Here is a 12,059-nt window from a genome sequence, read left to right on the forward strand (position 1 = left end):
TTTCCAAAGGCAAGTAAAGACGTAGACATTTCGTCCAGGTCTTCTTCCCGTCTCTGTGTTGGTGCTTCTGCGTTGCTTCCCTTGGACAGGTGTATTTGCTCGTATCCTCACCCTTTAGAGCAGTTGAACATTGATTGCGTACTCTATGGGGGTAACAAGGTTGATAAACTGTACACCTGATCTTCAGTCTTCGAGTAGAAGTTCCATTGTTTCTCTTTTGATAATGTGTGCCTTTATTTGTTGCTTGTTGAAGAGGGAGTATATTATGAGCTCAGCCTCTCCAGGCTGGACTGATATTTAGGGCTTCAGCCGGCCCACAGGTGGGAGCTCGACGGCAATCCCGATTTTGACTTTGAAGAACTCGGCGATACCCTCATTGTCATTCACTGATTTGAGAGGCTCGACGGCGGCTCTCGATCAAGCTGTGCTGATTTTTAAGGCTTCAGCGGACCTATGGTGGGAGCTCGACGGCGATCCCGATTTTGACTTCGAGGAACTCGGCGATACCCTCGTTGTCGTAGTATTTTCGTAGCCTCTGCAGGCCGTAGTATTTTCGTAGCCTCTGCAGGCCGTAATATTTTCGTAGCCTCTGCAGGCCGTAGTATTTTCGTAGCCTCTGCAGGCCATAGTATTTTCGTAGCCTCTACAGGCCGTAGTATTTTCGTAGCCTCTGCAGGCCGTAGTATTTTCGTAGCCTCTGCAGGCCGTAGTATTTTCGTAGCCTCTGCAGGCCGTAGTATTTTCGTAGCCTCTGCAGGCCGTAGTATTTTCGTAGCCTCTACAGGCCGTAGTATTTTCGTAGCCTCTACAGGCCGTAGTATTTTTGTAGCCTCTTCAGGTCGTAGTATTTTCGTAGCCTCTTCAGGCCGTAGTATTTTCGTAGCCTCTTCAGGCCGTAGTATTTTCGAAGCCTCTTCAGGCCGTAGTATTTTCATAGCCTCTCCAGGCCGTAGTATTTTCATAGCCTCTCCAGGCCGTCTGCTGGTGTTGATGATGTGATTGCCCCTTGACGAGGATTGTTGATAAGTGGTGCCCTTGTGTTGGTGGGCAAAGGAGTAGATGGTTGACAGAGATTCTGGTGTTGCCCCTGCCATGTGAGTATAATGATGCCTCTCCAGGCGCAATGCTGAGTCCTTTTGATTCATTGATTGTTGTGGAATGAAAGACTGCCCCTAAGTGGATGGGCAGGAGATGTTTGTTGTGCCCCTGTGTTTAACAATAAGATGCTTCCTATTTTTTAAATATAAAAATGATGCATTAAAAAATAAGACTTTAATCATCATTGTGAAAGAGATTAATTATAAGATAAATTTATATATAATTAAACTTAATATTTGTGAAATTTACGCGATATTTTAAACTTGATTTACAATTTTATATGTATTAAATCCCGTACTTACCAAGTATGATGTCAGTCTATTATGTTCTAATATGTTAAATATAATGTACCTGATATCTTCTGATTAAACTATTTTCTTGTGAATTTTACGGGATTTTTTTTATAATCAAATGGGATTACAATAATACATTAACCAATATTAGGAATTAAATAATTATAAAAAAAATATTAGGAAATAAAGTCAAGTTGCGTTTTTTTTAAAGATAGGAAAGATTATAAAAATAGTTGTAATGAGGATTGAACTTAAGTCCTCATGCTCTAATTACTTCAATCCCTTCTCACCCAACCACTAGGATTATCTTAAACCCTAAGCCTTAAACCCTTAACCACTAGGATTATTCTAGTGGTTGGATTATTATGTCTTTTCAATTAGTGATAAATTTATACTAATAATATATAGAGGATTTTAGACTACTAATTAATTTTCATATTAAATAGCTGATTATAGTTTTTATTATTAAAAAATAATATTTATTTTTATCAAATTCAAGATTTAAATTTAAGATCTTAAAATTTAAAGATTAATTATAATACTAATTGAATCAATATATTTTATTTTTTTTATTTTTATTTTTAATAGAAATACAAAATATCTCAATCTTATTAATAATAATAATAAAATTATGTATTCAAAATTTCAAATAGTATTAAAACAAGTAAAAATATTTTTTATATATATAATATGATTTACCGTATTCAAATAGTTATAAAATTAATAATTTAAAATCACATTGGGTCTTTACAATTTTGTGATCTTATAAATATTCTTATAAAAGGTTGTGAATGGTATAAGGTTAAAAAAATTATGTCTCCCTCTCTTCAGAGTACTGCTTTTTCTTTGATTTTTTATCAGGTTTGATATAATATCTTAAATCCATAAAATAATACTTGGAAAGATATATAAATCGGTGATAAAAGGTCCATCAGTCATGAACAATATCTTATAAGTGGGATCAAGTTAATAATATTGAAATGATTTTTTTTAATGAGAAGGTAAGTCTTTAAAAAAAATAATAAAATAAATAAGATTCATTTTATTTTTATGGTTTCCTTAACATTATTTTTTATTAATATATTGGACGATTCTAGTATGAAACACTTCGCAAAGTGTCTCATCGGTGAGTTAGAATATTTTTTCAAAATAATTATATTTTATAAAATAATTTATTTCACAATATTTTTTTATAATTATTTAATAAATTTAGTTTTTTTAATTAAATATTAATTTTGACAATTACAGAAAAATCCTTCAATACTTCACTCTCACCTCCCAACAGCCAACGCCACTTTCTTCTTGTTGATCCCGTCGGAGATCGTGTCCGCCTTCAACATCTTGCCGAAGCTCCACCACACCTTAATCAAAGCTAAAAATCCTACTCATATAAGAATAAATGAATATACATTTTGTTTTCTTGCACTATTAAATTGAGTTTCTAGCTATGTTTACCTTCTTTATCTATGTGGGTTGTAAATTGTTACAAGCCCAAGCCAACAAATTTTTTTAATTAATTTTCGAATTTCTATGAATCTGGGCTTCCATTTGTCTGTGTATCATGTATATGTTGATGCTTGGATGATGGATGCATATGTCTTATGCACATGTGGTGGATCTTATATATGCACCTCCATCTTCTTTTGTATTTCTCTCTATGCATGCATATATTTAGGTTAAGCCCACTATTATTGTTGTTTCTTTTATTCTAATGTGCTTATTATTTTAGGGATTCACCCATGGATTATGATGAGAATGATTTTCAAAACCAAAATCTCCATTTAGCTGGTGAAGGGAACACCAAATTTCCTCCAGTATTAAGGCCATATATATATCCTCCTCCCAAGTTTGATTTTGATGAAAGCCTTCAAGCAAAATTAAGATTTGATAGTTTAGTAGAAACTAAGTTTTCCTTGGCATTGAAAGTAACGAAGATAACCAGTGAATTGACGCATTCTCCCGAGGGGGTAGTGGCATAGAGTCTGGCTCTATATCAAGGCATGGCAATGTTTGGTCTGAGGCCACTTGCTCGAAATCTGTTGAAGTGCTTTTAAAATTTGTTGGATAGGAGGACTATATTTCTAGACAAGCAGTTATTCAGGAATCAGATGTCTGTGATGAACTGGCCTACTTAGCCAAGCAAATGGATACCAATCCAAAACTTGATGATAAAAATGAATTTAAAGATGCTGTTACAGATTCATATCCACCTGGTGGTACCTATGCAAGTTTTTTTCTGGATTGAAAGAGGATGTAGGAATGGAGAAGTCTCAAGATGGAGTGTTCCAAGGTCATGAAGATAACTTATCCATTGATGGAAGTTCGAGTAATCCTGAACTAAGAGATATCTACATAAATATAGACTTGCCTGTGTCTAACAGGAGTCTGAATCTATATATTGATGACAAAAATAACAATACAAACCAAAGAGAAGTTAAGACTATTGTTGACGACTCACATCATGGCAAAACTCGAGATGATTCATCTGCAGTGCAAACCAATTGCTGAATCATCTATGCAAAAAAAGGGTGACGTGAAACAAGGTCCTTTACCAGCGCAAACTAATAATCAAGATTTGGAATCTTCTGTGATGAATAAAGAAGCTGCCATAGACACACAGACTCTGGATAGAGATGCAGTTGGAGGTGATGCACATCATCTAGATAAATCCCTTTGTTCAATCCCGAGAGCAAAAACTTTGGAAGATACGGGTGTAGTTGATGGTCTTGAGACCGGGTTAAGTAATTTAGAGGGTCCCTTGAGAATGGAATCAACAGATGTTTCTGACTTGCAAAAAGCTGAAATTTTTTTTAGTGAAGATAGTGGTTTAGGATTTGGGGGCAAAGTTGAACAAATTTAGAAAAAAAATATAAAAGATTTTTTTAAGATTTGAATTTTGAATTTTTTTTCTTATAAAATTTAGAGAGAGGAGTTCTAGAGTTAGAGAAAATTATTTTCTCTAATTCAATAGAAGTATCTAAACTTTTTTCTTAGTTGATTAGTAGCACTAGTTAGAGGATTTAAAACTTGTACCAGTGAGAATTCGGGGTTATAATGGTTGTAACATTGAGAAATTTATGGTTTATTTAGTTAATTTTATTAATTAAATAATTATATGATTTTGTTGTTTAATTATTGTAAAAACTCTAAGAACTTAAAGATTCTTATGAGTTAAATTATTTAGGAATTGTTTTGAGTCAAAGTCAAAATTGGTCAAATTTAGGAAAATGTATATAGAGTTTTTTTAAAAATGTAAATTTTATGAGTTTATTTTCTTAAGAAAGTTAAAGAAAGAAAAATTAATATTGTAATTGAACAATTTTAATCTACTAAGTATTACAATTGTGCGATTTTGATACCCAAGATTATAATTAAATAATTTTAGTTATTCAAATATCATAATTGTGTATTTTAGTCACTCTAATTAAAAATCTAACAAGTTTAAAAATTATTATATTTATTGATAAATTAATAATTTTATAAATATAAATTAGTATATATTAATATACTTTTATAAAAATATAAATATATCATATAAGATAAATATATTAGAAGTAAGTTAATTAGAAATATCAATATATTATATCACTTGTTAATTTTGCATCAATAAAATTTATTATATTTTTAATGAGGAAAACTAAAATTATTAAATTTTTAATATAAAAATTAAAATCATACAACTGTGAGATTAAAATTATTCGATTAAAAATTAGAGAAATAAAATTAAAAATTAAACAAATAAAAGGACACAAGTGCGCAAAAATGCCTTTTAAGACAAGTTAAATAGATTGAGAAAATAATTTATATCAGTATCTCTAATTTACAATGCACAATTATTAATATATTAAACAAAAATTGACAAAATAATTAATAACATTATTTTTTTTTGACAGAAATTAATAACATTATCTTTAATTTACAAATAATTATTTGTTTTATTGCCAACAGTTACAGTTTAAAAAAAATAATTTTAATTATTGTATAAGATAAAAATATAAACTGTATCAGGATTATAATATAAATTAAAGGAAGCATTTAATGAATTATAAAAAAAACATAATTCATACTTTTAATTTTAACAAAATGGGTACATACATATTTCTTAGTTATGTCACATACAATGAATTATTCATAAAAATATAAATTAATTAAAATTTTAGTTTTACATATTTAAGTTACATTTTTATACTTAAATGAATTCATAGGACGCATGTGTTCTATATTTAATTTAATTATTATAATAATAAATAAAATTTCCCCCCAATTTTAGACTAAAATGATGAGTGTGCGGAGCAACATAAAAATGACATAGAAGTACATTTCTTTTTATTCACCTTATTTGGTAACGGTGCTGAACTAAATAAATGAAGAAGATAAAATTAAAATCTCATACTCAAATATGTTTTTAATTATGTAAAATGAGTAAGTTCTTATTTTAATTTTTATAAAAAAAATTATTTTTCATCTTTATAAAATTTAGAATTATGATTTTTAGTACATATTATTATATAATATTTTTAACTATTTTTTTTTTTTATCAAAATATTAAGTGATCATTTCAAGTCTTGTTCATAATTGTTAATGATACATGTTAATATGTGATAGATCAAAATTTATTTATAAGTTTTTAAAATAAATGTTATTTATTTATTTTGATTAAATTACACTTTTAATATCTTTATTTTTATTTATATGTAGTTTTGATTCCTCTATTTTAAAATTGGAACATTTAGTTCCTAAAATTCTAAAAATACTAAATTATAGCCTTTTCGTTAAATTGACATTTGTTAATCATTAAATTTCAACATTTAATCACACTTAAATAATGTACTTCCTCCATTTTTTTTTATTTGTTGAATTTTTAATAAAATTTTATTTTTATTTACTTGTTAATTTCAAATTTCAAGACAATATTAATTGCTATATTATCAATTATATCCTTACATTTGACTTAACTTTTAATTAATTTACACACTACAACTAATATATGTTTATTATGAAATAAAAATGAGAAAAGATACAATAGGAAACACCAAAATTATTCTATGAAAAATAGAAAAATTATTACGCCTCTTAATTTGTATAAAACAATCTTAACCGACTATTATAAAGAAATAAAGTTAATAACATGTCATTTAGAAATTAAAAAAAATAAAAAAAACATACAAATATTAGTAAAATAAATATATCGTTAAAATAAATACAAGCAAAAAATATTTGTAAGTTATTTTTAAAAATTTATGCTTACATGTAAATATGTGATGTCATTAACCATCAAGTCACTTAAGAGGTGACATATCATTAAACAATGTTAAATGATCAATAAACATTAATTGAAGGTAAGACTAAAATCTTTTATTTTAAAAGATAAGAGGACTAGATGTATTTATTTTAAAAATAAGAGTCAAAATTACTGATCAACAAAAATAAAAGAATAAAAAATATAATTTAGCTGTTTATATTTAAATCATCACTAAGAACAAATAATAATAATTTTAAATTTTAAAAAATGAAAATAAAATAAAAACTTACAAGGATGAAAATAAAAGATTACTTATTTTATAAATATAAAAAATATTTTATAAGAATTAAAAATAATGTTTATAAATTTTAAAAAAAAAAAATTACAAATACCAAAATCAAAATTAACCTATTTTAGATTGATTAAAAATATATTCAACTAAAAAAACTTAATTCATATATACTTTTAAGCATTGACGGATCCATTAAGAGGAGAGTGGGGGCACATGCCCCCACTACCATTTTACACACATACACACACACACGCACACACACACACACACACACATATATATATATATATATATATATATATATATATATATTTAAAAATAATATATTTTTAAAAAAAATTATATTCTAATAAGATAAATATATGTTTAAATTATCATATGTATAAAATATAAATTTAAAAGAATTGTTCATTTATTTTATATTTATCAAATTTTTGAAGAAGATTAGTTTTTATATGTAATAAAGATGCTTTTTAATAACAAATTAATTTTTTAAAAATTTTAATTTTTGATAAAATAAAATTTGTGGCATATATGTTTACCTTTTGTACTTTATATTTATGTATACATTGATTAAAAAAATCAAAATAATAAAGATTGTAAGATTGTATACATTGATTAAAAAAATAAAATAGGAAAGATTGAAAAATTTATGCTCTATTTAAAATTTTTATTATAAAATATGTTTTAAAATAAATTATCATCTAAATATTATATTATATATTAAAAACATGTTTATATTATAAATAAATTAAACTTGATTTTTATACAATTTAATATATTTATTTTTATATTTTTATTAGTATTAAATTGTTATAAACTATATTTTTAGGATTGTAGTTTTAATCAAACGTATAAAAAATATCTATGATAAATAAATAAGTCATTTTTAAGACATGTATTTTTTTTTTAAAAAGGTTAAGTTCATACTTACTAAATTATAATATAAAATAGTCTAATCTAACTTATTTTCATCCTTAATCATAATCATAATTATAAAAGCTTGTAAAAAATAATTATAATATATATTTATACTTTTAAAAATTATATGTAAATTTTTTAATATTATTAATATATAAATAAGTAGTGTCTCCACTATCTAAAATTTCTGAATCCGTCACTGCTTTTAAGTATGAAACTTTTAAAAACACGTACTTATTAAAAATTTATCCACTTCATCTTAAAACTATGTGACAATAAAATAAATTTCCATTAAATTTATATATATATAAAAATATTTCTATGTTTTTATGTATATAATTTTTTAATTATTTATGTTTAATTTTTTTAATAATAAAAATATTATTAAAAAATTAACTATTTTTAAAAACCAAAAATTTAAATTTAAAATCTTAAATTTAAGAATTAAGTATTCAATTAATTTAATAAATATTGATAATTTTTAAATATATTTAAATAAATATAGAGACACAAATCAACTCCACTAATATATATAAAAAAAAAAGTTTTATAATTTACATTACACAAAATTAAACTAAAAAAAAAAACCAAGCTCCTTCGATCTTTTTTATTATCAAACAAGTAATTTTATTTTGACAAGGAAATTTACGGTGACCCAAATTCTAAGGTGATTTCCTATGTCTTCTTCCGCACCTCCCTTCCAATCTTAACTGTTCGAACGCTTCGTGGCTTGGGCTTTGCCGGAGTTATCTCTGCATGCAAACCAACATTAAAAATAAGTCTAAAACAAATATCATAAGATATATATATTTTAAAATAAAAAAAGGATATATATTAGATGATTTTTTATTAATATAAGATCTTTTATTTAATATAGGCAACTTTTCATTTTTTTAATAAAAAATAATAACAAATTATAAAGTAAGAAAAAAAATTAATATTTTAATTTATGTAATACATTCAATATATTTTTATTTCAAATAAATAAATATTTTTATCATAATTAAAATTTATAATAAATAAATTTTATTTATAAATTTATTTAGTAATATTTTAGATAACTACTAAAGTTATTTTATGGTTAGATTGAGAGGGGTTGAGATAGTTAAAAATTTATTATTTTTGTAAATTTTTTCTATGCCTTTAGGTCGGTCGGGAGACTCCGGTTGGGCGCGCATGGCGGTGACGACGTCGACGAAGGCATTGAGAATGTACTTGTGGGTCTTCTTGTGGTTAAGGTTCATGTGACAGTACAGAAGCTCCTCCATGAAGTCCCAATCCACCTTCTCCTGGTTCCTTATTCTGGATTCCACCACGCCTTCCATGGATCGCCGGAAATCCTCACTGGGGCTGGCGGAGTTGGCCAGGACCACCACGCAGTTGGTGGGGAGCAGCATGAGGTCCTCTCCGCCCTCGTTTTCGGACGCGGTGGAGCTGGAGCCGCCTTCCGTGGTGGTCTCCGTGAAGAGGGCGGGATGAAAGTCGTGGAACCTTGTAGAAGAGTCGAACCTGATGGGGCAGAGTTCCGGAGACTTGGCTCCGTGGCGGCTGTTGTCGCTGCTGTTGGAGTCGTCGAGATCTTCGAGGAAGAGGGACTTGAAATTCTCGAAGAGGAAACGGTCGATGTCGGCTAGCATGGCTTCGTCGTCTTTGACGTTGTTGGTGGTGGCTTTGTCCATGTCGATGGAATGGGTCCTAGGATGCTTGCACCCTGCCACCATCCATTTCTTGGAGGGTAAGTGGATCGGTGAACGGTGGGGGCTTTTCATCTTCGAGAGGTACTCTCGAAGAGCTTTTGGGATCTTGTTTCGTGGCATGTTGCTGAACGACCAACAATCAACACTGTCTATGGTTTATAACAAGAGACCATTCAGGAGATGCATCCTTTCATGAATTCGCCTCTTTTTTTTCTTTCTTTAAATGCATTTCGAGCAGTATTTGGTAAAATACCAAAAGTCATTCATGAGAATCATGCTTTTCAATTTTTCATATCAAATCTTATTCAAAGGTTGAATTTGCTTTAAAAGCCTATTGACTTTTTTAGTAGACCTTCATTTTTACCATTTATCACAATTATGGAGGGTGCTGAAATTCATAGTGTTTCTAATATTTGGGAAAGAGTTATACTAGTTATATTTTTTTTTTTCTATCAAATTACTTATTTTATATTACAAAAAAAAATTGTTCTATTTTTTTTTTCCAAAATTTATGCATAATTTTTTTTTTATATTTTTCTTTTAAAAATGCTTTGGATGAGGACTATTTGAAGAGAAGGGGGTGGGGGAGGAAAATTAGAATGCATCGCTGAATAAAGATAAGAAGAATAATGATACACTACAATCGAATGCTCTTGCTTCGAAACTCGTGGGAAAGACTAAACATTAATTGAAAAAACATAAACTTAACACTAAATATTAATGACTAATTTAACATTGACGTTGATAAGAATTTTTAATTTAATTATTAATAATATATTTAATGTAATTGATTAAGAGTCTTTAATTATAACTTGTATGATCTTATTAATTTATTTTCATCCAACTCAGTAAGATTGATTATATATATATATATATATTTTAATTATACTATTGAAAATAATGATTAATTATTGATAATATATATATATATAGAGAGGATATAGAGGGTTTGCCTGTTTAAACATTAAAAAAATAATTATAAAGAATTTTTTTTAAAAAAAAAATTAGAATTTGCTCTTTAAAAAAAACTCAGCTATTTATTTATAAAATAAATATTTTAAACAAAAATATTTAAAAAATATATAAAATTGCTTATTTTATCAAAATAAGTTTTTTTCAAGAAAATTTAAACAAACAAACTCAAAATATATCTTTTTTTTTTCTTTATATAGTTATTTAAATATTTAACTATAAATAATATTAAAGATGATATATTATATATTTCAATTGCCGTATTCAATTTTATCTTATATATCATCAAAATTTAATCAAATTGATATAAAGTTCAAATTAATTACCCTATTAAATTCATGGAATAGTCTAATTTTAATTAATTTCCCTTTTTCAGTATAGAAATATGATTTTGATATAGAATTTTCCCTTTTCAGCAATAAATCTGTAAATATTTATTGTGATGAAGATTTTTGAGATACTCAAATTTAAAGTCAAGATTTCACATAAAAAAATAATACTCGCACGAGTTTTCTCTTTTTTATTTCCCTTGCCTTTCCTTACAAGATTTATTTATTTGTTTTCCATGAATCTCAAAAAGTAATAACAATAACTTAAATTTGCTAGTTTTTTTTATAATATTTACAACAATTTTTCATACATTATAGTTAAAATTAAGGTTAACTTACACTTTTTTATCTTTATAATATTGCATCCGTAATTTTTATCTTTTTATTATGAAAGTCACTTTTTAGTTTCTCAATTTTATAAAAATTACAATTTGGTCTTCTTGTTAAATATTTATCTATTGATCATTAAAATTGTAATGTTAGTCATAATTTGACATTAAATAAATGACATATCAATTAATATTTAATAATTTTAGCTTAAATTTTACTTTTAATTCTTATTTTTATATCATAAAAATGATAAAAATATATAAAATGAGGTGAAATGAGAATTAAAAGTGTAACTTAGTTTAAATATTATCAAATATTAATTATTGTGTTATTTGTATGATGTTATGACAATATAGACATTACAATTTTAACAATCAACATATGAACATTCAACTAGAGAGCTAAAATTGCAAATTTAATAAAATTGAGGGACTAAGATTGTGAATTTAAAAATAGAGAACCATACTTGTAAATTTGATATTATATAGGAATCAAAAGTCCAATTTAACCTAAAATTAAACATTTCTTTGTCAAAATTTGATCATGAGTCAATTTGTTTAAATTAAAAATGTGTTTATAATAAGTGTTTTTTTTTAAATTAAGAAACAAATAAAATAGCTTTTTTTAAAATATATAAAATTATTCATTTTAGGGTTTAGGATTTTAACCAAATTGACCCAATCATATTAACAGTAAATTTTGACCAATATATACATAAATTTTAGTAGTTCACTTTCTTTAAGACGACAGATATAATGGAGAGAAATAAAACAAACGGATAAATAAGTATGTAAATTTAGTTGTTAGTTTAAGAGAAAAGTGAAATAAATAAATAAATCAAACAAATAGAAAAATGCAAAAATAAACAATGTTATTCATAATGGG

At 26.3% G+C, this 12,059-nt stretch overlaps 1 protein-coding gene across 1 annotated transcript; it reads right to left on the minus strand.

Annotated features, from left to right (window-relative positions):
* Positions 1-8,415: 8,415 nt before the first annotated feature.
* LOC109806833 (transcription repressor OFP14) lies at positions 8,416-10,002 on the minus strand. The gene has a single exon (XM_083074125.1). The coding sequence runs from the start codon at positions 9,661-9,663 to the stop codon at positions 8,917-8,919; it is 747 nt and encodes a 248-aa protein (XP_082930251.1). The 5' UTR covers positions 9,664-10,002; the 3' UTR covers positions 8,416-8,916.
* Positions 10,003-12,059: the final 2,057 nt, after the last annotated feature.

The sequence above is a fragment of the Cajanus cajan genome, chromosome 5 (assembly GCF_000230855.2).
Source record: "Cajanus cajan strain Asha chromosome 5, NIPB_CcT2T_4, whole genome shotgun sequence".
Taxonomy (NCBI): Eukaryota; Viridiplantae; Streptophyta; class Magnoliopsida; order Fabales; family Fabaceae; genus Cajanus; species Cajanus cajan.

Bases quoted from the DNA above. Each gene is read 5' to 3' on its own strand.
- LOC109806833 (XM_083074125.1), bottom strand. From the start codon at position 9,663: ATGCCACGAAACAAGATCCCAAAAGCTCTTCGAGAGTACCTCTCGAAG.